General features: G+C 42.8%; 2 protein-coding genes across 5 annotated transcripts in view; both read left to right on the forward strand.

The window, feature by feature from the left end:
* The window catches only part of LOC122536772 (leucine-rich repeat and calponin homology domain-containing protein-like), a 37,567-nt gene that overhangs the window by 958 nt on the left and 9,808 nt on the right, over positions 1-26,801 (forward strand). For 2 of the 3 annotated variants that reach the window (XM_043669437.1, XM_043669436.1), the window contains exons 2-12: positions 18,938-19,082; positions 19,177-19,409; positions 19,853-19,989; positions 20,088-20,303; positions 20,635-20,796; positions 21,196-21,317; positions 21,451-21,600; positions 21,989-22,389; positions 22,496-22,647; positions 22,734-22,871; positions 22,941-23,018. In XM_043669437.1, coding sequence (XP_043525372.1) covers positions 18,938-19,082; positions 19,177-19,409; positions 19,853-19,989; positions 20,088-20,303; positions 20,635-20,796; positions 21,196-21,317; positions 21,451-21,600; positions 21,989-22,389; positions 22,496-22,647; positions 22,734-22,871; positions 22,941-23,018 — 1,934 coding nt within the window. The remainder of the gene's footprint in view (positions 1-18,937; positions 19,083-19,176; positions 19,410-19,852; positions 19,990-20,087; positions 20,304-20,634; positions 20,797-21,195; positions 21,318-21,450; positions 21,601-21,988; positions 22,390-22,495; positions 22,648-22,733; positions 22,872-22,940; positions 23,019-26,801) is intronic. The other variant, XM_043669438.1, reaches the window with a different exon arrangement.
* LOC122536775 (biotin--protein ligase-like) lies at positions 25,008-26,772 on the forward strand. 2 transcript variants are annotated; one of them, XR_006308471.1, is made up of 5 exons: positions 25,008-25,190; positions 25,253-25,367; positions 25,558-25,771; positions 26,282-26,547; positions 26,594-26,772. XR_006308471.1 is itself a non-coding variant. In XM_043669441.1 (4 exons), exons 2-4 carry the CDS (start codon positions 25,319-25,321, stop codon positions 26,457-26,459), a joined length of 441 nt encoding a protein of 146 aa, XP_043525376.1. In that variant the 5' UTR covers positions 25,008-25,190; positions 25,253-25,318; the 3' UTR covers positions 26,460-26,772. The 2 variants fall into 2 exon arrangements, 1 of the variants encoding a protein (XP_043525376.1); XM_043669441.1 differs by having other exon boundaries at positions 26,282-26,772.

Genomic DNA, 26,801 nt, shown 5'->3' on the forward strand with positions numbered 1-26,801 from the left:
AACGAACACGCTAAGGAAGCGTCTATTGGAGGAAAGATGCAGCAGTCATCTTTTCATAACTTTCTAATTCACTAACGTAAAACATTTAAGCGTTACATAATAGAAGCGCATCTGCATTTATAATACAGTGCAATGCACCGTGATTATGATTTCGTTGTATCATCATCTTTCTCTTTGACAAATAGAGTCAGTAAGCGTACAAGTTGAGAACATGAAAGAAAAACCTATTTGTTTAAAAAATGCGTAATTTTATTTAATATGTATAATATGAATATCTCACGGCGATTGTTACAATTTGTGTGTGTCAATCGTCGTTTTGGAGAATGCTCCTGCCTATGACACGTTTTCGTGAATGCTAACTTTTCAATTTCCGATTGAAAGAATGCATCGTGCAATACTTATGCATAAATAAAATCTTCGCGACGTTATCGTGACACACCCGGAGTTTCCTGTTACAACGATAATCATGCATTCGACCGTCGTTGATATCACCGGCACACCACGAGGGACTACGTGCGCAGAAGCGCAAGAATACGTACTCGAACTTTGCAGACTGTCAATATTGTTATCATACTCCAAGGACTGGTTTCGCGTCACTTAGAAACTTTTGCAAATATAGAAATCGATCGATCCTCCTGACCCGAATTCAATTCTAAATATGACTCGCGCTGTAAATCGAAAGATAACGCGATTATTCGTCGTTGATATGCGTCTAACCCGTGATAACGTTTCTACAAAACGGACACAGGTAATCAGAAAAAGTATGCAGCCAGAGAGATAGCTTTATCAGCGAGGATTACGATGTTAAGTCGTCTTAAACTCTGCATCACGTTCCATGTCACGAAGAAAAGAAGATCGTATACGATGTGGATTTTAATCGGTCATACTTCTATGTTGTTCATATTTTTTATCATTGCTCGCAGTTGTGTCAGGATTATTATTGTGATATAAATTTATCTATTTCGATCGACGTAGTATCGATCCAGATTTCTTCTTGGCGACAGTCAATAGAGAAGTTTCAGCAATTTTATCGAACCCGATTCTTCAAGAAACATAGTCTCCCATCAACTCCGAAATTTAACGCACACGACGAGTTTCCGCAACACCGAAAGAAGAAAAAAAGGAAAGAAAAATTCGTCTGGCGCCATCGATGCGTATTTTAATCAAGACCGTGTCGTGATTACTTCACCGCTGCAAAGGGACAAACGATAATTGTGGCGCCTCGTCGTTGCACGGAGTGGAGCTTATCGGTTTTCGATGGTGATTTTTCACCGAACGAGGCAATTTCGTTCGATGTTCTTTAATGTTCCAGGGATGATCGTCCAATGGAAGGGAACTTTTATGCCCATTGCAATTTCGCCGGGACATTATCGAACCGGACTGGCTCGTGTCGAGGCCTTCTTACGAGGCACGACGATGACAAGAGGGGACCTAACTTCATTAAGGAACCCCAGGTCAGTTCGTGTCGCGACGAGGGATTCGACGAACCGTGTTCTACGTTGTTCGAATCTATGCCAACGATCGCTGAAACTGGTGTAAACGCAGCGACGACCGAAGAAGAAAATTACGCGCAGCGTTCAACGATAACGGCCAACGATTTCTACAAGCAGCAGAGTTCTACGTTACGAATGTACGCGACAGTAGGCCCACTCTCTATGGTTTCCATTCACCGGAGAAACCCGTGGGTTTGATATGTCGCCGGTTATCGAAGGAAAAGCCGATCCATTGTCCGTGGCGCATACGCGAGCGCAGTAGAAGCAAACACGACGCATGCTACACGCGGTGTGCTGCACTCGCAGGAGAAAAGAGCAAAAGGAAACGGGCTGGACGCGCGAACGGACAACCATAGAGACAGCCAGCAAGGCGATTACTACTTCGAACAAATTGTTTCCTCGTGGTCAATTCAACCTCAACCACGTTAATGACTTTACTTGCCGCGTAATCGTGGATTCCAACGAAACGGCGAAAACACGGAAACTGGATCGGTAAATAGAGAGGGAGAGGCAGAGAGAAAGAAAGAGAGAGAAAGAAGGGTCATGATACGGGTTTCGCGACGGAAAATGCTTCTTATCGATTATGTCACGGTATACTGCGCGCTTTCTTCGGGGAATAGAAGAAGAGGAGAAAGGGCGAGATCCATTTTTTATTCTTTCGAACCACCCTCGCCTCTCTTTCTTTCTCTCTCTCTCTCTCTCTCTCTCTCTTTCTCTCTGCTCGACATTCCAATGCGTTAACTCAACCGTGTACGCTCCAAGTCGACGCTACTTCGCGTGCACTTTCGAAATGTGTAATATGTATTTGGTGCCGAGATAAGAGAATCCGAGAATGGAGCTCTGGAAAAAATCGTGCACGCAACGTCCAATTACATCTAATTATTTTTCATCGTTCTGGACACGTACCTGTCGGCCGACGATTTTCAAAGAGTGAGAAGAGAGGGAGGAAGGGAGAGCAGGTGGCTCGAATGAACGAAGGCGCACTGTGATTAATGAAAAGAAAGGAAGGAGTTCGGATAACTGCACCGATCGAACGGTTGCATGATCGTTCCTCGTCTTTCTCTCTTTTTCCTCTCTTTCATCCCTGAATTCTTGCCCGTGTCCCTTCTCTGTTTCGCGCCGAGCCGCTCGTCGCTCGTCTCTTTTCGAGCGTGGTCGAGTTCGCGACAGGTGTCTCTCGGCGAGAACCGGTCTAGCGAATCGAAAGCGTTTTCTTCTCGAACCGCTCGAGGCTAATTCTGTCTCGAAGACGTCGCTATGAGACGATGTATAGATTTCGATTAATTCGTCGAGCGAGCACCTTGAGCAGCGACGAGACATTGGACTACTCTTTGTTGAGCCTGTCTCTCGTCCGGTCGTAATGGAAGGACAGCAGGGTGCGGAGTGGCGTCTTCACAGGAGCAAAGTACAATGCGCGCCCTGTATATAGACGAGCATATTACGATAGACGAAGGAGAATATATATATATATATATATATATATATATATATATATATATATATATATATATATAAGAGAGAGAGAGAGAGAGAGAGACAGAGAAAATGGGAGAAAGGAAATAAAAGAGCGAGAGAGAAAGGAGAGAAAGAGTAAAGAAACGAGAGACGGCGAAGGGAGAGTTGCCACCATGGCTATGGGAGAGTCCCATGCGATGGGCCGGTCCGAGCTAAAGATAGAGATGCATGGAACAGCTGCAGAGGCAGCAGGGGTGCCAACAGGTCGATACTCTATAACGCGTTACGTCGTTTGCATCGCCATGGTACCGGGGTGCCCGGTTATCTCGCTCTCTTGTCCCTCTGCCAAAGGAGCACTCCTCGAAGATGAAGCCTCTTCTCGAGTACTCGCCAGCCATCTAAGGGCGGAGAAGTCGCCTCGTTCCCCGTTCTCTTTCGTCAGACTCGTTATTACCCGCGGGTAGAACGCACCACCGGCGAACGATCACCGGAGAACGACTGTTTCGTAATCGAAGCTTTCCGAGAATGGGCTGGCACGCGTCTCAAGAGGGCCTCGAAACTTCAGGTCTACGATTCGCACGGTCGTAAAGACAGGGTGTTGTCGGGCATTTTCTTTCAAACGAACCTCGAGCACGCCGTTCCGTGCAACGCGCGTTTCAAGTGCTTGAAAGACGCATATTTCGCCCGCCCGTTTCGATGTTGCGATTTCACGCGGCTCCTAGCAGGCGCCTACTTGGCGCTTGATAAACGTCCAATGCAAGCGAAGACACCGACGGTTTTCTGGCAAACGCGAAACTCGACGCATTTTTGCTACGCGAGATGTTTTGTAACGCTTAAACTAACGATATTTGGATCCACCATCAAGACTTATTAACGTAACTTTTATTTCATTTTGGACATTCTCCATCGTTTTTCATATACAATACTTTTTCATATACATACAGATTCCTTTGCTCCGCTTCGATTATCAATACTCGCGCGTACTTTTCTTCTCTCATACTTTTCAAGAACAGCGTGCTTGAAAGTATCAGACTAGTTCAATTTGGTTGCAACTAAATTCATTTAATATCAATTTCTTATTTCCCGTGTAAATTTTCTATTTTTCGTAATTTTTGTGTGTCTGTATGTTACATGTATATTATATTTTATTTCTATGCTCTTCGTTAACTTGTCTTATCGTTGTTTATTGCCCGGACTAACACTGATTCCCAAAAGAGATTTGCGTTCCTCAAACACTCATTGTTCGAGGGTCTATATTATCGCTAGAGTTCGAACTCAATTTTACGGAGTACCCTGTTACAAGAAGCGTGCCGGCATATCGCACGCCCGTGCCAATATATGTATGTACTCGCGCCTGCCGATGATATCGCGCACGTTCGAGAGTACGCGATGAATGCTACCGATATCAGTAAGTGTCTCGTATCTCGCGTGTGTCCCCAAGCTACGCCCTGTTTGTTTTTCGCCCAAGTGCCGACATGTTTGTAATAAATATAATACTTCAAAGTAAGTGTGTACTTCTTCCTGGTTCGTTATTTCGCGACCCAACAACTTTTAGAATCAACGACAGTTCCTTGTGCCTTAGATCGAGCACTGTTTAAACAATACCGGGCAATCGATGTGCGTCACGGCTAAACAACGATTTTTCGCGTTCAATATTCGAGCCGACGATTCGTTGTTAAACGACACATTAATTAAACACTTTCGGCTAGAAGTCGGCTGGCTAATTAGCGTCGGCGAACGTGGGTACGAAAGAAAAGGGCTGATGAAAGTAGTGGCGCGTGAAACCGCCGTGAGCCAAGAGCGGGAGGAGAACCAGTGTCTTTGAAAACCCGGGGTTTTCAGCGACGCTTTGCCCATTTTGCGGCTCGTCGCTAATATGCACCGCACTTACGGTGTATCCACGGTGTACGCGCCGATCCCGCGAGTACTCGCGCGTGCGAGCCAACGCGGTGGTTTCGTTGCCGAGTTATAATTAGCAATATCGCAGGGCCGTCCTAGCGTATACGCGAACCCACTCCATATTTTTCGTTAATTACGCTAGTACCGTGTCACCTGTACGTCGTTTCCTAACCCTTTCGTTAGTGCAGTCTTGTGATCACGAACGTACATATGTATCTATACGTCTCAGCGCGAGAAGAACGTAGCGATTGATGCTAAGTGTAAATTATCGGTATTTTACTCGATGTACTGTATTGGACTAATGCATCTTCAGTTTTAAGATTCTTATAATCGTCACATTGTCACATCTCATTTTCAGGCATTTCGCGCTATAATAATTACACGTCAGCATTATTTCAATAGATATTTTCACTTTGAGAGAATCAGAATGAACTCCTCAGAGAGTTTAATCAGTTTAGTTCCGAAACCTTTGTTACCTATCAAAATCGAAATATTTTTCACATAGAATGTTCTTCTCGGCTAACTCCGATACCGTACTTACGCTCGAACGTTCTTTTACCTTTTTTTTCCAATCGACGACAGTGCCGCAGAGGTTGCGAAACCTGTTAATTGTTACGCAGTTGATTCTCCGTCCCGTTTTCCAAGCATTGAAATTCACGGCCGCGACCTCTGCGAGCGAACGCGATCATCGGGTTTTGCCGGCGTCGCATTTCGCGTTTCACGAGTTCACGAACTGGGTCAGTCCCCCCTTGAGGCCAGCCGAAGTTGCCCGATACGTGCGAAAAAACCCGCGAGGGCATCAGCCCTCGAAAACGCGGATCGCAAGATAATCCGCGTCGAGATGAGCATCGACGAGTGCTCCGCAAACTTTTTCACGGTTACAAGGGCGAGGCGATATTAGAAAATGACGAACCGGGACGACGTATATACCGTGTAAAGAGCCGTCTGTATCGGGTAACTCGAGTGAAAGATGTTTGCCGTAGCGTGTTTTTTCCCCCCTCGGTGAATCGCATCGATGATTTCTAAACGCGAGTGCACGTCCGATGCACAGGCTGCTTTTTAAAAAGCGGGTCAATCGTTCATCGGCTCGCTCCTTAAAATACGAGGGCGGTCTGCTACTTCTCGCGAATCCTTTCAGAGCTCGAAACGATCGAACAGTGAACTCGAGAGATCTGGAGTAGAGGTCTGTGTATTTGTATCGATGGTAAAATCATATAATGGAGAAGCACGTTCCTGGTTTTCTATACACGAATATCGTTGATATTATAAATGTATTTGCGACAACTCGAAGTTTCTCTAATATTTTCAATATTCACGATCGAGACTTGCAAAATTTCCAAGACTTTGAAAACTTTTGTTGCTTTTAGAATTCAAGACCTATCGAGATTTTTCAGGAATTTTGAACTCCGAGTCATGTTTCAGAATGACTCAAATTTGTCGTCAAATGTACAATACAGATTCAAAGCGTCTCGCTAGATTCAGTAAAGAAGCGTGTTTTGTACATCAAACAAAAGCATGCTTCGTCCAACGAAAAAAAATCTCTGTCATATTAAAAATTGTAGATTTCCTGAACTAAAAGACTATAGATGTAATACATAAAAGGATGTATAACATTAAAACGTGTATAGTGTAACGTACGCGACAAGACGTGTAATTCTAAAAGATGTATAAACGTGTACTCGAGAACGCGACTCCTTGATTCCTTAGTACACGTTTCACGTAGCACGTGTACGCGTGTATTTTAGTACACGTTCAAGATCGGAATCTCTGCCTCTGAATCTTGTCTCGCTGGAAAGACTCGGCAGCGTTTTTCCGGCACGGTGCAACAACCGCAAACGCGGTAGAACGCTTAAATCCCAGCTTCGATGGGAAAGGAAGATAGGCGTGTCAATCGGCCGACCGCGGACTTAACTTGGCGCGGTTGTCTCCAGTCGCGTTTCATCCGTCGATAAATCGCAGCCGCATTGCGGATGTGGGTGAAACCCTCCCTTTCCACGATCTTTCGCCAGAAAATGAAACGAGTGAAACGTCCGTCTCCATACAACCGGTGTTACGCAAAATTTTTTAGACGAAGTCACGATTCAGTAGGAGGAGCACGTAGCTTCTTGAATTAGCAGTCAGTCACGGCTTGAGGTATCGATAGTCGAGACAGGTAGAAAAAAGGGACGGCCGCTAATCATCGTTCTGGGTAATCTCGTTTGTCAGTCTGTGCACGCTTCTTACGTGGCACGAGTTTGAAACGAAACGCTACGAAACACTGTTATGGTCTGTACTGTGTCGCGTTGCTCGGGCTAACGTTATAGATGGCTAATGAATGTAATCAAGTTATTCTTGGGTCGTCGTACGATAAGTCGTTCCGTGCAAGATCATCTGGCGAGGTTAACGCGTCCAAGTCTTTCCTTCTAGCTAGTCGATATCGATTGAATCGAGCGATGTGACACATCGTTAATACGATATAATGTGTCTCGCGACTCGATGTTAGCCTTTTTTTTTTTTTTTAACGAGAATAACGACACGATCATTAGGCGCGGCAACGCGCGAACGTGGCGACAGTTCCACCTCCATTCAAGCGATCTAATGAAAATGACACGGTTCGTTCGTTGGAAAAATTTTCTTTCTTTTTTTCGCGCCACTTCTATTCGCGACTGTCCTACATTCCGAGACACGCTGCTTTATCTCGTGCGAAAACTCGCGAATTTCACTTCGCAGAAATCGCGTCGCGACGCGCTTTGCCAGCGCGATCGTCGGAAGGAGAGCGTTTTATTATTTTCCTTCTTTTTTTCCCCCATGAAAGACGCGACGCAACGTTTACGCCGGTTCTCTCTTCTCGCGACACTTCATATCGCGCGCTCTGCACCCAGACGACGCCTGGAATTTTTTTCTCTTTCTTCTTTTTCTTTTTTTTTTTTTTTTTTTTTAGTTTCCCCGCGCTTTGTTCGCGGAACGATTTTTCCGTCGTTGAACGAACGAGTGAATCTACGGGCAGCACCGCTTTGTTTCCATATCACGAGACTCTGCTGGCTCTCTGGTCGCGAGCGCGAGACAAGGGACTGTCTCTCTTCTTCTCTTTAAATCCGAATCTTTGAACCTGTTCCTGCACGATCGGCTGCGCTTTTGTACCTGTCGCGGCAGCCTTGAATCCCACGACGCGACCCCAATCCATTTCTGTTCCTTTTCCGGATCTTTCCTCGCTCTGCTCGTGCCTTGGCTGACGACGCAGCAAACCGCGAGAGCTTGTCTGTCGTTTACCAACCGCTTTTAATCCCTTTGATTTCGCTAATGCATCGGTTTTTCCCCGTTTTTCTCCGCGGGAAAAAGGATGGGCAGCAGGCAGGGGAGAACGCTCGCTACCGATTCCGCTGCACCAAGCATCGACCCTAAATACGCGCGGTAACCTGAAAACTACCACCGTTCCAAAAGATCAAAGCCCCTTTTTCCGATCTCTTCTACCACAAACGCGCGATTCGTTTCGATTATTCGCATTGGGTTGTCCCATGACTAACGTAGTTTCCCTGAGAGTTAAGTTTAGAACAATGGGAATTCTTATCGTTGGTATCTAACTTACTCTCTCAAAAATTGGAATAAAAGTAAGGATACTTACTATTTCGAAACTTGTCAAAAAAGTAATTAGTATTAATAAAAATGTAATTAGTATTAGTAAAAGTATTAATAAAAATATAATATAATAAAAAAGTAATTAGTATTAATAAAAGTATTAATAAAAATGTTAAAACATATCGAAAATTTCAAAACTTGATAACTAAAAAGTTACTCGAGGGAACAGGTTTCGTCGAATAATCCGCGAATTCCACTAATGTTCCCTCCTCTCCATTCGGAATGATCTCGAGGGAAATCGATGCTCGTAGTTAAGAATTCTTCGGCCGTCATTAAGTTGTTTCGTTCCTGATGAGTTGGTCGTTAAAAGGTATTTAGCAATAAACTGCGTGACGCACAATAAGACGATCGAATGAATATTGCCGGACGACTCGATAGATTCGGTCGATTATTTGACGTTGCTAAGCGCACATTATAAATATGTATATAACACAAATACTTCTCTTCGCGGCTGGGGAAAAATTTGAAATAATTTGATATAAAATAGTAAACATTGAAATATTTGCACAAGTAAATACTATTTGGAAATATTATTTCATTTAATGCTTGAATGAAGTACTATTTCATTAAATAGTTTAAATCATGAGAAAATACTATTTACTACTTTCACTCGGATTCAAATATTGAAAATAGTGAATTGAAAATTTTAAAACTAAACATATTTCACAACTATCACTTGCTATCTACTATTCTGTTAGGTTAATAGATTATGAATGTCGACAAGTGTAGCAACCAAAGTTGCTATGTGTGTTGTGTGAATGTTGTGTATTGGTAGTTAGGGAAAACAGAAGATGAATGAGATGAAGAAGAACGAGTAGTATGTGCCTCAAAGGTGTGATGAAAATATAAATCAGATACGTGTATACGTATATATATATATATATATACACTATTACTTGCAATACCATATTCTAAATACTATTGTGTGAAATATTACTATTTGGTGAAATATTATTTTCCTATATTGTAATGAAATACTTATTTCACAATACTATTTCTATATGTAACTACACACATGAGAAAATAAAAATATTTACATTCTGTTTACTATTTCATATTTACTCTCCCCAGCCTTGCTTCTCTTACATAGATTAGAAAGTTTCCTCTCTTTAAACTAGAGATTTATACTACTATATCAAGATAAGACAACTTGATCTTGTTCCTCGATTATCCGCTATCGTTAACGAACACCAAGATGCACGCGACTCTAACGATTCTTAATTGAAGCCTGAATCGCGTAGAACAATGCTACTTGCAATTTGTAGTTATCTGATTTAACTGTTGCACTTACACGTATTATACACGCGTGTCTGTTGTATAACAATGGTCCTGAAGAGTTAACGATTCTCGTTAACTCTTTCGAGCACGGCGGGTGGCGAAACTTTTCAAAAGAATCTCTTAAATAAAAATAGTTTTCCAACACAAATCGGATATTAAAGATCGGAAGTAGCAAGTAGCGTGATATACCTTTCTCCGGTTCCGGGCTGGCGGTGCTGTGGAATCGCGAGCAAGGATAATTAGTAGGCCGTCGCGCGATTAAGGCTAACCGAATCTGTATCCATGCAGCCTCGTCCGTGGCTTCAATTAGAAGACACCCGTGGCTCAGCGCCGGCCGAATAATTCGCATGGAAACAAATCTACGAGGCTGGCGTTTCTCCTCGATCTCGTTAACCGAGGACCTAAATTAGACGGCTCGAGCCGTTAACGAGCGCGGTCCCAAACGCGGCCTGCCTTGCGCATCAAGTCACCCAACTTAGCCTCGAACCTTGGCCCGTTGCTCCAACGTCGTCGATGTTCCTCTAACGCGATCGCGGCGACATTCAACACAAAGTTGAGAAAGTCGACGTCCATCGATTGATCGGCGATGATGTGGAACAAAAGGCAGACAGGAGTGCGTCCTTGGGGTCTCTAGTCTCTAGGGGAATAACGACGGACCTGTACGCAGGGCTTTGTTTCGTGGTTACGCAGCGTGGTTACGAACAAAGGGCCAACTCCGGGCGACGCGATCGAACCAGGCCCTTTCCAGTCATCGCGAGACCACGTTTTTCGAACACGCTTTCGATCTGGAGAGCGCTGCTCGCTGCCGGTGGACATTCGCGGAATAAATGCACAAGCTCGGTGATGAATGAGTAGCTTGAAATAAGAAGATAGCGAGAGCACAAGTTTAGGTCATGGCTGACTGAGAAGCGACAAATGCGACATCATATTGATCAGCTAGCTATTCGGATTTAACCTTGGTCAGTTTGTTGTGTTCTTAGCTTTAGAAGAACGTAGCAATGGACATGATAGCGACAATTACTTGTGTGAGATGCAAGAAAGATTTGATCGTGAGAACATCGTCAACAGAACATGTATCTTTGGTGATAGCATGTGCAGCCGCTTGGACTACTGGCCCACTTCTATTAATAATTTCAATAATCAGGTTGTTTGACTATCGGAACAGTAGAAGATACATTTTAATATCTATTACTGTCTCTTCTGTCTTCAGTTGGTATTCTGTAACCTGAACTGATAGCATTGACGATTTTCAATTATACCTGTGAAAAGGGGGTTCCTTGTACGTTTCGAACGAAAAAACGAAGCGAATAAAGGGACTCACGTTCGCTGCCAATCACTCGTCTGCAACCGAGCCGTACTCCGAGAATGGCCTCGACAGACACGAGATCCGAAATGGGGAGCTTCGAATCGTTGTTGATAGTGATATCTATCGCTCGTTCTTTCGACGTGACAGAGAGACGCGAAACTGTCACACGATAGTGGCCAGAGGTCGTTGAAAAAAGTAGGAGAGGTCCGTTCGAGCTGGTTGCACCGGTGTAACGCGATCTATCCAGTTCGCGTTATCGAGCGTGGTTTTCGTTACACCCCGTGCACCTTCCGACGAGTTTCCACCGTGTCCCCAGGTTGCTCTCGGTTTTCTTTTCTCTTTTTTTCTTCTTTTCGCAGCGCGAGTATTAGTTTTTAGGTCAAGGATGGCGGAGTCGGCGCAGCCTGGAAACTCGGCTGGCGCTCGTTGTGCTGAAAACGTTATGAAGGAGGCTGGGTAAACGAGAGCAGGAACGAGGAGGAACCCTCGAGAAGAGCCAGGCTTTTCGTAGGCAGCGTGAAAGAAAGCGATGCTTGCGTTGCTAGTGCTGCTGCTGCTGCTGCTGCTCGTCTACGATGCTGCAATAATTGAAGCGTCGTCGCCGCTGACGAAGAAAGGCTAGGCAAATTCTGTCCGTTTCCAGAAGACGTACCAAAAGAGTTTTTACGCTTCCGCGAAAGCGCGCGACGACGACTAATCGATTCTCCGTGCTTCCACTTTGGAAAATGTCGAATTAACGCGCCTGATATTTGCACGCCTCTTTCTCTCCCTCTCTCTCTCGTCTTTTCGTTTACATATTTGCGTATAAAAGGGAAGAGACGTGTGCTTTGTTCGCGATTCGTTCCATACGGTTCCGCTTTGGGGTACACGCGTGAGTACATGAAGGCGTGCACGCGTACTGGCACGCTTGAACACGTAGCGTGCACAATGCGACGCACTGTGTTCGGTGCGCGTTGCCTGTCACGGTCAGACGGCAAGAGTATGGAAAACCGGCTGCGCGATACCATACGTCTTTATTTTACCTTCTCCCTTTCTTTCTCTTTCTCGAATCTTCTTTTTTTTTTTCTCCACGTCTGAGTTTAATTCATGCAACGTCGAATCATTGACCATTAGAGATCTCTATTTCACGTATAAGGATGCCTTATAAGGGTATTTCTATCGCACACGTTCACGTGTATTTATATTTAAATGTATAATTGTTCGTGAAAGTATTTGAACTTTTTTATGAATGTATTGTATGTGTTGTACAAAATATTTTGCAATTTTATTAGACACGAGTCTAATTGGTCGTTGAGATTACATTGGTCTGAGACAAACTTAGAATTAGAAGTGTGCGAGAAATATCGGGTCGGGGCGGGTATTCGAAAATTTCGAGATTCTCGAAAGAGTTGGGATTGGGAATAAGCTTAAATAATTCATTAAAGTGAAACGTTTTAAACTGTATCGAAAGTTCGCAGATCTAGAACCATCATTCGAGCAATTGTTTCTGTCATATCTTTTGATTTAACAATCTTTCGCGTAACATTTTGTACATGCGACAAATTTTATATCGATTCAGTTTCTTTTCTACATATACTAATGTTTGAATGCATATGCCTCAAACGACGTAATAAACCAGTAGTATGTGCATACTTAGTTTTAAATTCATGGTGACAATGCGTGCATTCCGCCTTTGTATCATCTTTTTCTTGAAAATGTTGCCAAACAGAGCTTCTCTTTCCCTTCTTCCTTTGCACGACATCTTCTGCACTACTTCCTGCTACCACAACTTTACTCTCACTATCACTCGACACTTTTTTTTAAAGATTTTTAATCTTTATTAAATTCACGCAGATTTTGAGATATACGTCTGAACTGCCCGAATTTCTCAGCGATACTGCTCAACAGCGTACATAATGTCCAAGTACTAAGCACGCAGTCACACGTTTGTATACATCAGGTCGCACGATTCTTAGAATTTGTGTTTCCAATAACTGGCAGAAGAAATTGAACTATGTATTTACACATTTCGTAGGCTGTTATACAGCATTGTAGAATAGTTCGAGAAACGGTAGCCGGGTTCTCGAAATTTTTGAGAATCTCGACTTTTTCGGGAACCCGACCCGACCCAACTCAACTTCTTCCTGACTCGTCTCGAAAATATCGGGTTTCCGATATTTTCGGGTTCTCGCACAGCCCTAGGAATTACATATAAAAAATCGAAAGGAAAGTTTGAGAATGGTCTAGAGAGAAACAGAAAAACATGCTTCGTCCAATGAAAAATCTCTGATGCGAATCAGAAATCATCCAACCGTAGTATAATATTTCTTCAACAAAAAAAAAATTATATATATATTATAAATATATATATTTTATACTACTAGTACTATTTTATACTATATAAGTATATAATTATATAGTATAATACTATTATATATAGTATAAAATAGTACTAGTACTAATACTATATATATAATACTATTTTATACTATATATAATAGTATAATATCCCTTCAACCAAAAAAAAATATATATATATTATAAATATATATATTTTATACTATATATAATATATATACCAAAAACGTATACACGTACATATATTTTAGTAATCAAAATCGCCAATTTCTATCAGCTGCCACATACTCGGCGAACCCGTTCCGCTAGTTTCAAAGCAAAATCCGATTCTCTCTCGACACATGATCTTACGTCGTAGATCGTGTCATTAGACGCTTATCTAAATTCTACGAGACTTCTCAAGATAGCACTTTGGACTAACCGATCGGACAATAAATTTCTTCAAACAATCGGTCGTTTCGCGACTGTCGATGTTTCGTTCGTGTTTCATAGACTGTGCCCGAGGATTGTTCAGTCGAGTCCGCCTCGAGTCCGATCGGGTATGCGAGTCGTGTTCGCACTCACGTCCTTCGCGTCGCCGGAAGTGGTGTGTCGGCCTGTTACAAAAGCAACGGAGCAAAATGTACGTCCTTTCTTGTCCCTCCTTTCTTACCTTCTTCCTTCGTGGCTCCTCCGCGCTTTTCTCTTTTCGCTTTTGACGCGATCTCTTCACTGATGGTTCAAGGGCGAAGTTCTCAGTCCGCGCACGACTTCGCCACCGGAATTTCCTTTCCCTTCGTTTCCTCGCTTTTGCTTTCCTCGCGCTCCTCTTCGTCCTTTTCTCGTGTTCTCTTCTCGCGACGTCGCTCCTTTCAGGACGGGAATCGCGGGGAAAATCAATCGCCTACCTCGGGCGAAATGCGATCGTTCTTCCCTCAAATCGATCGTTAAACGCGTCGAGAATCAAGAGAGAATCATAGAGAGAAAGCACCCCTTTCGAGCATTAACATTCCTTATCGAATATTCTAAAGATATTATAACATATTTCTGGCATCTTTAGTAATACAGCAAATATTTTTGCCAAAGTGGAATATTTAAAGTATTATTTAATAATAGTAACATTTTTGGCATTTTTAGTAATACAGGAAATATTTTCACTAAAGTAGAAGTAAAGAAAAAGAGATGGAGTATAACACAAATCTTCTGGTGGATGGAAAAAAAAAAATACAAGTAAAAGCGGAAGAATATAATTTAATAATAAGTTACTAATAAAAAAAAAATTGTAAGTACAGTAGAAATATATTTTGTAAGTACAGTAGAACGAAACGCTTTCGTGTCCAAAATTTAAGACTTGATTTTAAATTATATTTTAAATTTAAATCATTATATACGCGCATCTCTGAAAAACTAATCACCAGGAGAATCATTCTGCACTAAAGTGCCAAATTTTATTATAAATGCAATCGTGTCAGCAGTGCTCGTACGTATCACGGGCACGGTCGTTAATCCCGTCTTTACGTGGAATTGATCGTTAAGCGCGTTAACGTTTTAATGACGTATCTGGAGTGAAATTAAATCGGTTTCGAGCCCTCGGACACCACGCGGCTCGTTAGCGATTCTTCTAGCGTCGTTACCGATCATTGGTTCGCGAGGCCGTACTCCTCGCCCCGAATCATTTTATTTTCCAGCAGGAAAGTTCGCAAAAGAGGGTAGGCGCGCCGCACATGGGACACCTTGCGCTCCTCGTGCAGCCAACTCTCTGGACGATATCTGCTATGGGGGCGTTATCGATCGGCCGACCCTCTGTTTCCACGGTTCTACGGCAGCCCTTACGCCGGCTCTTACAACCCCCATACGTATCCCGAGAAGGATAACTTAACGTCGTTAGAGTATTTTCTCGTGCGTTTTATCCGCAAACACGCTACACCGATTCCGCACGTCGACCATATTGGCCCCTACTCGCCTCCGTGCCTGTTTATCGATCGTTCGTTCTTCTTAACACAACATCGAAAGTATCACGATCGATTCGTGATCGTTTTCTGCACTTTTTCTACCATTTCGTGTTTCAGTTAATGTACGAGGTAATTTTCGTCCATGGTCATTGACCCCCTGCTGTTTCATATCGACAACAGGAGCCAACGGTTTCGTGACGCGGCACGCCCAAACAACACGCCGCGACTCCTTCTCCGGTCTCGTAAATTTATGCGAAACGCGCGATAATTGCAAGGTTTTACATTAGAGAAAGGAGTTGAAAAATTGAACGTTCCCAGAAGGGGAATTATATCGTTTCACGCGACACGTGAAAATGTTTCGCTTTGACAACACGTGTTTGATCGACCAATTAAAGGCATCTTGATGTCTGCGTCAGATATTGTTCGCACGAAAATATTCGCAATGCAACTTTCATTTTTATCTCTGTTAAGAATATACATTTATTTACTGTTGTTACCATTTTTCCTTGGGATTCTTCTTCTCTGCGTATTGGAACATCGCAAGTTCTCGTTCTTCTATTTGTGTCGTTTTCTATCTTTCGTCTTCGACTAAAATCGCTTCAAATATGTACTGTAAGTGAATAATTAATAAAGACAGTTAATTGACAATACATTTTGTAGTTCAAGGAACCCCCTTGGGGAACCTCCAAAGAGTTTCATCGTGGCAAAGATTTTTTTTGATTGGACAAAACACGTTCCTGTTTGTCTGATACTTGGACAAAATGCCAGCTCAGTATGACGAATTTCCCAATTACCAAATTAATCAGCACATAGTGACACTTAACGACTAAGTAATTTAATTAATCATCCATCGGTCGATCTAACAGTTAATCGCATGAAAAAAAAAAAAAAAATGTGTTCCATTTTTCCCTCTGAGCGAGGTAATTTTATCCGGTCGTCGGCCTCTCTCTCTCTTCCTCGACTTGGCACGCGGATTACCATGGAAATTACTAGGCGGACATTTTTCACTCGTTGGCGTATACGTACGTCCAACCCTTTATGATTGCGCGTACCGTCTTTCCGGCGTTATTGTCTTGCACGTATGCATAAGCAAGCAAGCGGCGTACGAGCGTGCGATAAAAATGCGAAACACTTCGATCGCGGTGGCTTAATATTCCGTTGGTGTCGTATTATCAGCGGGTCGGAGGAGCGATCTGGCAGCCTGGTTAAACAGCGCTAATTGTTTTTATCGCAAAAACGCGCGACACTTGGACAACCAGGGACACGCCCATCCGTTCGCGGATCAGTCTAGCAACTTTGTACAGCGTCACGCAAATCTACGTATATGGTATCGATCCCTCGGTCGGTTGGACCTCGACCTTGGTCCTTGGAATCGCCTGGTGCATCGACCCCTCTCGTGAAACACCCTATATGTGCCACAGTTACCAAGTTCTCCGTTACGACTTCTATGCCAATTAACATTCGACGAATCGCGCGCGTGCGGCGCATGAAGAGTCGCTTAAAAATTGGCATCGAGCGAAAACTCAGGCCCATGAGATTTTTCTATTATCTGTTTATCTTGCTATTCTATTTTCTTGCCGTGCTACAGATTACCTGTATCGTTTCACAAACACTTGTCAATTTGTATGGAATATTATTTTTCTGAAAAGAACATCTACTCTTGTGAAATATATGAGAAATTTTATCTACATTGGTTGGCAAATGTCATGGGGATAGGTATATTTAAGGGATTAAACAATCATGGATATTTTATTTCGCAATTTGACTTGAATGATATTAAATTAGTAATACTAAATTAAATATTCGATTAAATTATTTGTATCTCTCTCATTTAAATTATTTTATCATTTAAGTTATACAGAATGCAGTAATTTATATTAGAGATTAGTAATAGAATCCTTAAATTGTTATTAATCTAATATCCAATGACGCCTTTAAGGTTTAAATTTAGGATTGAAATTCCTGCAGCGAAAAATAAATAATTTTGTGAAATTCTACGAAGAGGAAAGTTTCATAGTTTTCGTCATTTCCTATTCGACGATAGATAGTGTCGTTTTAGAGCGAGAGCGAGATCAGTTTCTGTCGTTCCCCATCGTCGAAAATAAATAGAATAGACGATGGCTTCGGTAAAAATTGTTTAGTTTCATTGCACGAGAGTCGCGGCGATGGCACAGAGACGGAACAGGGGTTGCTATTTTCGTCTCCATCGCACCAACACCAACGGGCCGACGCCCTTGCTTGACGATTATGCGATCGACCGTGTGTACCAATGGTTCCACGCTTTACTTTCCACCCCATGGTCTCGTTCCCCATTATGGTCGTGGGCGTGCACGCGAGGGAAACTCGTTCCTCGATACGTAATAAGACTTCGCAGATCCAGCCGGATGGAAAGATAATGAATGGAGTGTTTGGAGAAAACTCTCGAGTATCCTGTTGACGATCGATGAGCAATTTCCTTGGTCCCGATCGCGTAAACCAGATAACCGAAATCGAATTTCCGAGAACGCGCGATCAGATTTCCCCGAGAATTAACGTTTCGCGCGCGTACCGAGACACTTTTCAATTGCGATTCGCGCGGTGGGGTTTCAACAAAAATGATCGAATGCAAGCAAGGGGTGTCGTTGGACAGGGTGGTGACGCGTCCGATCGATAGTGAAAGGAAGAAGGAGGGAGGAGGGAAGGGGTTTGAAAAGCTGGTGCGAAGGAAAAGGACGAGTCGGACCGTTGGCTAACCAACTCCCGGAGGAAACGAAAGCACACCAGGCGGTGGTTATTGATCAGAAAGGTAGCCCCCGAAGCCGAGCAGCAGCTGAGCCACCCTTATCCTTTTCCTACGTTTCGAGACTGTACACGCACGTGACCGTCGCACCCCATTCATAAGAACCCCCAGCGAACTCGAGCACCACCCTAACCGGAGCACAGCTGTTCCTACGGGGAGACTTGACGATGTCTCTCAATTAATCGAACTTCTTTAAGAAATATTTTTTTCACTTGTTTTTAAAAAGATTGGTATCGATTATTTGTGAAGATTGGTTACAATTTTAGACCTGTACCAGGAATGCCACAATCTGTACATTAGCGAACTAAAACTCTGTGATTTTTTAATACACGTGTGATTGTACATTTATTCGTCGTAAATAAAGAGATAAAGAGACATAAACGTACGTAATATATTTAGTACACAGATTTGTCTTGATAAACAATGCGATAAGATCTATTTTTGTTCTGTGCGTTCCCGAAATTAAAAGACTCTTACTTTTGTGCTTTGATCGATACAACACACGTACTTTAATCTATCTGTATATTTATTTAACCATTTAAAACGTCATGTAACTTAAAAGTTACATATTTACATATCTATCTATACCCAAAAATATTAAATGATAGTTACCATATTATAAACTGGAATAAATAATTACACTTAGCTAATAATCTTTTCCCTCTGCAAATAGACAATTCCAATCGCAGAAGATTAAGTATCCATGAAACAGCGATCTGTATTGACCATACGATGTATCTGTCTACTAAAAATTGCATCCGATTAGAACACGATTCATTTAATTAACGAAACAAAGATCTTTAATCGAGACAAATGTACACGAGTTGTTTCGTTTCTGTTGCAGATCTTTCGAAGAACCGTTTCGCCGAATTACCGGAAGAAGTGACCGAGTTCCTGTTCCTCGAGAAGCTGCACCTCTACCACAATGCGATAAGAATAATACCGGAAACCGTGGCGATGCTACAATCCCTCAACTACCTCGATCTTAGGTCGGTAAGGGCAGGAAGTCGCGAAGCCACCAAGGCTTCACCGCGGCACGGCGGATTGGAGTTAACGAGCGACGATGGTTTTTTGTGTTCGCAGTCGCAATCAATTGACGTCTCTACCTCGGGAGATATGCAGGCTACCGCTTCAAACGTTACTGGTCGCTCACAATCGACTGGCGTCTCTGCCGGACGAATTGGGCAGGATGTCGGCGTTGGCCGAGCTCGACGCAGGCTGCAACGAAATCACGAACCTGCCACCTCGGATGGGCGACCTCGCGCGACTTAGGTCCTTGGACTTGAGGAGCAACATGATCGTGCACCTGCCTATAGGTAGGTAGCGCTTCTTTAAACCTGTTCAAACAGGCGCCACCATCGAAGATGGGGAGCAGAGGTCATGGTCTTGAGTGTATATTAAAATAGACGCAGAGTCCTATATTTTTGTTTCTTGACAACCTTGAAATTTTAATCTTCAACATTAGAATACCATCGATGTATAACGCGTTAAGAAGTACGTGGCTTGAATATGCGTCTTTTAATTCAGGGAATTCTCGAATGTTACAAGTATTCCTCGCGCTATTCTCGAATGTCGCAAAAGCATTAATTGATATTTCCAGTTTTCAAATAAAATATTAGAATTTGTCCTGAAACTTTTCAACAAATTACGCGTAAAAATGGATTTTTTTTCCCCACATACAACGTGCATTTATTTTTTACGCTCTTGCCAAAGTCAATGCACAATATACGACGATCGTGAAATCGAACATTCTGCGCAGAACTAACGTACCTGAGACTCGTGAAGCTGGATATCAGCGGCAACCGTATATCCGTGCTTCCGAACGAGATGAGGAAAATGAAGAGCCTGGTCGACTTTCGACTGTCCGACAATCCTTTGACCTCGCCGCCTGCCTCGGTGAGCACGAGCTTCTGAATAAAAACGAGAATCGAATCCCGTTTCCTAGTTGCCGATCGGCCGATCACTCAGCCGACTATTCCCGCTTGTGTTCGCAGCTATGCATTCGCGGGCGAACGCACATCTTCAAATATTTGGAGAGACAGGCGGCGAAGCACGAGAGAGCAAGGGGCGGCCGTACGAGGAGGACACCCCTGGATGTCAGAGGCCACGCGACTCTGGACACAAGGACCCACAGGCGGCACAACGTCGACAGCGGATACAGCACCAGCGACGGCGTCGACAAACGCTGGTCCCAAGAAATTCACAGCGCGGTTAGTTCCCTCGTTCTTCTTCTCACCCTCGTCCTGTTTCTTCGATTCTTCTTCCTCGGCTGGCTCTGTAACAACCTCTTCGGCTATGAAACTTCATAGAATCCGCTGTGTATCGCTTCGATCTCCTCGCCAGTAGAAAGAACTCTTTCCCCCTGCGAGAGACTTGCACATTTCTTGTACTCTCTGACTAATCCAATTATGTAGAAAAAAAAGACGCAAACTTCAAATAAACTTTCGAAAAAAACAACCGCACGCAGAAACGACACACGTACACAAAACCGTCTCGACGATCTCTCGTAGTACCTCCTGCTGGACACGTTTTTCCGCGCAGGTGCACGACGGCGAGGTCCGAGGGCTGTGGCGTCAAGAATGCTCGCCACTTTCGATCACGTTGCCACACGAAACGGGCGTGAACGGATCCTGCAGCGGAACCTCGACTCCCAGTACCATCTCGCCTGGCGAGCACACGTCGCTCGAGGATGAGCTCGGCAAGGTAGGTATCGAGCCGCTTTCGTCAGAGTGGCCCGAACCGCGCTGACATATCGTGTCCCGGCTTCTCCACTAAACGTGTTTCAGATTTACTCCAAGTCTGAGCGCGTGTGACACAACATCTATATTTAGCGAGTGAATAGAACTCACGCGCGCCCCTTGAAAATGATATCTCTGTGTGTTGTCGAGTCGCGCTTGGCCGTCGTTCAAGCCTCGTTGAATGACCTTAACCCATTGAAAGAACTCGCCGGCAGCGTCTCGCGCTCGCTCGCGATTAACGCGACCGGCATCCAAGGCGGCTGGCTAGGAATGCGTGCTCACCTTTCCTCTCTCGAGTCTATCTCGTCTCGAGCCTCTCTCGGTCCTCCTCTCGCTTTCTCACTAAACGAAACCGTGTTTACAGGCTATGATACTGCACGACCAGTTGGAAAAGAGAAAACTAGAAAGAAGCACGTCGGAGAATGGCGCCGATGTCAGAAGACCGATGACCTCTGGCCTCTACCACGCGTCGATTACGCCGCCCGGGTAAGCGAGCTGTTAATAAGTCAATCATCACAGCCTGTCACTGTCACTCGACCGCGTTCCACGACTGCCTAGTGATTTTTACCGGCTAACAGACGAGCATAAGCGTCAGGTGTCCTTCCCGCGTCTTTTTCAGTCCCCTCGAGTCCGCTCATCTGAGCCAGACGACAACGCCAGTGTCAACGAACACGCAGTCCGTGCAACCGCTGCAAACATCGACCGCGAACGCTACCTCTTTGATGAACGGCGACGAGAAAAGGCCGCTCAATCACATTCAAACTTATAGGTACGCGTTCGTATCGTGCGAAGGTTCCTATAGTTTGCGATGCATGCATCGACACTTGGATCTTTAAAAAGGAGCATCATTCATATTTTTGAGCAGAATCATTCATATAGCAAGTAATTTTTATAATTACTACTGCTCCATTCGTTTCCAGCCTTTTCAATACGAAGCAATTGGAAAGTTATCGTCATATTGTCTTTTATTATTAGTATCTTTTTGTCTTATTTTTCTTTAATTTCTTTAATTCTTTGCAACTAACACGTCTTCTGTTGTTAATAATAGAATTGGAAAATAAACTGACTTTTGGATATCGTATACGATAATAGTCGACGTACGCATCGCAACGTGTTTCAATAAATATCGCAAGTAACATGCGACGACTGATTTTTAGAGAGTATAAAGAGGCGTTGAGACAACAAAGAGCCAACGAGGGACCCAGCGTGTACAGGCCACGTGAACAGGTGACACCGCCAGGCAACGAATCGCAGAACAACGAGACAGACACTGCCAGCAACAAAGATGCACTCGGTATGACCGGTAAGCAGATCTTCAACGAGGAGAACGCGACGAAGAGACCGGTGCAGAAAGTGACACCGTCGCGTATCAACTATCAGAACACGCCGATTATCAACGGTAGCAATAACGAGTACAGCAATAAGAACGGGAAATACCTCGAACAGCCGTATAAAAAGCCTAACTCGCCGATCAAAACGTCATCGAGCATTTTATCTTCCAACACTAGTCCGGGGCACACTCCCAGATTGGTCAAGACCGCTGTTGGTTACGTAGAAGGTAAAAGAAAAAAAGAAATAATCAGCGAGTAGAGAGAATAAAATAGGTAGAAGCATGGCTGGACGTGTCTCGTACAAACAAATGGAATATATATAATGTCCGTTAGGTAACAACAGTCCTAGTAGAAACGGCGGGAGTCCAAAGTCTCCTCGGTCGGTTACGTGGAACAGCAACGTGCCCGAAAAGTACTCGTTCACTATGAGAAGAGAGTTCGAGCGTGCCAAGGAGGAAGCTGACTTGATCGAGCAGCTTCGAAACGTGAGTATCGGAAAGGATCGACTTTCACTCGGTAATCACCTGTTGTAACAGTAGAGTTGCTAACGTTTGAGCCTTGTCCTTTTCAGCACATTGAAACAAGGCTGAAGATGGCTCTACCGGAAGACCTTGCCCCGGCGCTGACAGACGGAGTTGTACTTTGTCACTTGGCAAACCACGTGAAACCTAGGTCGGTCGCCAGTATCCACGTTCCTTCACCGGCTGTGGTGAGTGTCTTTCGCCGTCTAAAAGCGACGATGCTCGGATATTTGACACGTAACTGTCGTAATTTGCAGCCCAAGTTGACAATGGCAAGATGCAGGCGTAACGTTGACAATTTTCTCGAGGCGTGTCGAAAGATAGGCGTCGATGAGGTAAGCTTAATCATTCGATACCTCCTCTCAAACAGTTTCTCGAACAGTTTTTCTCGCTTATGTTTACTCGCTGTGGTCCCGCGGCATGTTACAACGCACGACAAAAGCCACCGCGTGCTTCTACGTGGAACAGTCATTTTTTCGTTTCTCTCTTTTCGTTGTCCAACGAATTTTTCCCGTGACGATTGTACTCGAGGCACGCCCTGCGAACACGCTCGTGCCTCTTTGTCGTGGAGGCGCGACCAAGCGCGTCACAAGGGAAACTTGAAACGATTCGAGCGCAAGATCGAAGGAAGCATAGACATCCGTGCTATTCGTCGATCGAACGCCTCTTGGCAAGGCCGTAACTAACGCTTCGACAGCAGCCGGTACGTTTGTCCATGTTATTTCCAACAACTACTAGTCAGTCCCCGTGGGTTATGCGATTCGCCTTTTTTTCAAAATCTCTCTCTCTCTCTCTCTCTCGTTTCAAAAAGGAAAAAAAAAAAGAAAAGAAAAAGACAGAAATTTGGAAGAAAGAAGTGGAGATAAAGAAAGAAGCTTTAGTTGCATGTGCCTAGACTCGTATTCGCTTTTGTGTCGCTCGTCGCTTCATCGGAGAACGCTTTGAACGCGTCTCGTCCTAGCGTCTTCACTTCTCAACATTCCTCTAAGATTCAACGACTTAGTGCCACGCGCTGAACTTTGAAAAATCTTTCAAACTAGTTATATTTTCCTTAATTGTGTCCTCTTGAGATAGGAACCAGAATTGGGTACATTTATTGACAAAAATGACCACCCAAGTCTGGTTATTGCTCACTTTCTCGATGAAGCGTCTAAATCGAACAACATTCGCGCAACGTTCTTCGAGGCAAAGTTTTTCGCTAAAGGTTCGAATCGTTGATCTCGAGGAAGGCTATCGCTTCTTTAGAAGTGAAAGCGATGTATATAAGCGGGCAGGGCATTTCTGTATCAAAAGAAAAAAGAAACAAAAANTAGATGGCAGCACTCGAGTATAGAAAAGAACAGCAACGTCACGTGACAAGGATACATGTACTTTTCCGTCTAATTCATTGATTATTTATTAATTACTGGATTTCTAGGTTGAAATCATGCACTTTTGGAATCGTGGAACAAAGTTCAGACTACAAGCGATATTCACGTATAGTTTTGTATCGGAATTGTTGCTTAAATTATGAGTTATTAATTATTGTTGCACGACAACACGCACGATTAAGTTACTACGGCAGACCGACGCGCTGAATTTTCGCATAATTTGAATTAACACGTAATTAATTAATAATCTGTGTGCATGGAATGTAAAGTGCAGAGTCTAGGGAAGCTTCTACGATTTCAAAAAGCGGGCTGTAAGGTCTTGAAAGATCGATAGTATTAAAAATTCGTAGACACGCGTTACGGAAGCCCAGACACTTGTGGAAAGAGTCGTTTATAATTTATTAATTAAACAAGAAATCGTATCAAAAACTGTATAGGAATGTTGCTTGAGATCTGCACTTGATTCTTTTATGCCAAAGGTGCACGAATTGTTTCCGAAAATCGAGTAATTAATGGATATTCGAGAGATTAGAAAGAGAAATATGTCTGTCCTTGTTGTTCGATAGTGCCCTCCTTGTCTGTTACGTCACGTGTGTCTATCCTTGTCTCCCAGTACCGTGCTTCTTGTCTAACAGTAGTCGAGATACCTCCTTGCGTATTCTATATTCCTGTTACATTGCCAGATTTTTAGTCGCAATCCAACAGGTTGCCGTGCTTAATTCTAGAAACATCGTTCCGACTAATGGACCTAGGCTGGTCTAAAATCTTTGTTTTTCAATTAAAAAAAAAAAAGAAAGAAAAATATTGTATGACAAGGGCAAATGTACGTTTCTCTATAACTATTTAATTAAACGAAAATTCGTCTTCAAAATTGTATTTATTAAAAATATTTTACATGGTTGAATAAATTTGTGAATATTCTAAAATTGTGAATGGATCAGATGTCTAATGGAGATTTTTATATGAATTTGTTTAGGAAGAAGTAAAAATATATGGCTCAGTCCGAAAGGTTCAGCGTTGTTTACGTTGCAACTGCATGTGCCTACTGACACGATACTTGGGAGACGAATCTCAATTTTGCAACATTTGGTATCTGTTGCAATTGTGTCTGCGTTTAAGTCTCTACCTGGATACGAGGTACCTAAATATCTGTGTAACTGCTATTGTAATTTATTAATTTACTCACCTATTATTAACAGGACATCGATCTGAGACTAAAATGGCCTAATGATATTTATGCTGGTGATAATGTTAAGATTGGTGGAATGATTATAGCGACTCATGTTTTGTCAAATCTTAATATATGTAACGTTGGTGAGCATTATTTAATATTCGACAAAGTCATTTTTTTCAAAGAAATTTTCATTTGTTACAAGCATATGAAATTTCCCTTATTATGTGCGTCGATTATAAATTTCATTTATTATATAATTACACTGCTTAGGCTGGTTCATTGCATGCATATCTTAGAAATTTTATGTCATAAAATTATCGTCATTTTCAGGAGTTGGAGTAAATTTATTTAATAAAGAACCTACGTGTTGTATTAACGATATAGTTACTGCATTTAACGATATGTATAAAAAGAAGTTGAAAATGATATCATACGAACAATACTTTGCTATTGTATTCAACGAAATCGAGAGATGGTTAAATATCGTACAAAGTGGCAATGTAGATGTTTTTTTGGATGCATATTATGCTTATTGGATGCACACGTAAGTTTCACTCTCAAATTTTCTAAATAATTATGCATGCTCTTTGTATTCGAGAAATTATTCCAACAGTTGACAAGGATGAAGTGAATAAAGCATTATCTTAGACTGTATTTGAAATTTTTCTCTTTATTCATTACATTTTCGTAACATAATTCGATTCTTCAACGTAAATGATAAATTACTTTTTATTAGGCTGCGGATGTTTGTGCATCTTTGGAAAATATAAACTGTGAAAAGTCTAAATGCAAAATATAACAGCACATAACAAAGTACAACAAAATATGATTCTTATAATTCTTGCAAGAGATTTTTATGCAAATTTGAGAATATACTTGAGGAAACTAGTGCTTTGGGAATGTCACGTACTTTTTCGTACTATGTGCTCTCTGTTCAATTTTGCAGTGTGTTCAGATTTCGCATATAAATCGCACAAAAGTCGGCAGTCTACTTGATACGCACGTGTGTAAAAATGTAAAGAAAAAAAAAAAAAAAAAATTTCTCTCTCCACAGCGATACAAACGTGACGATATTATCAGCCTCTGGGTTGTCACAGAACGTTAAGATACTAGGCATAGACGATTTTGGATATTTGCGTGTCCGTGGAGAGGACGGAGCGATATTCACCGTACATCCGGATGGCAATACCTTCGATTGCCTCAAGGGTCTGATAGCACCGAAATTCAAGTAGAATTAACGACTCTGTTAAAATGTGTTTCTAACATTTGATTGTACACTTGTTGTTCTTTTTTTATTTTTATACATCGTCTGTGTATATATATATATATCTATTGTATTAGAAAAGTGAATTTCAATCAAAGCCAGTCGGCGAGTTTAGTTTTGTTAATATGTTTCGTTTTCTTATGAATCGTTTATACAGCAAATGTAAGGAGTGTACAAAATGTAATGCTACTTCATCCGAGTCCATGGTTCTTGTTACGCGATTCGATGTCATGTTCCCTGCTGCAGAGAAATTAATAAAAGATAACGATTGTTAAATAAAAGTCTCTTTCTTTCTTATCGTTTATTGGCT

Source organism: Frieseomelitta varia, unplaced genomic scaffold (genome assembly GCF_011392965.1).
Source record: "Frieseomelitta varia isolate USP_RPSP 00005682 unplaced genomic scaffold, Fvar_1.2 scaffold_870, whole genome shotgun sequence".
In the NCBI taxonomy this organism is placed as follows: domain Eukaryota; kingdom Metazoa; phylum Arthropoda; class Insecta; order Hymenoptera; family Apidae; genus Frieseomelitta; species Frieseomelitta varia.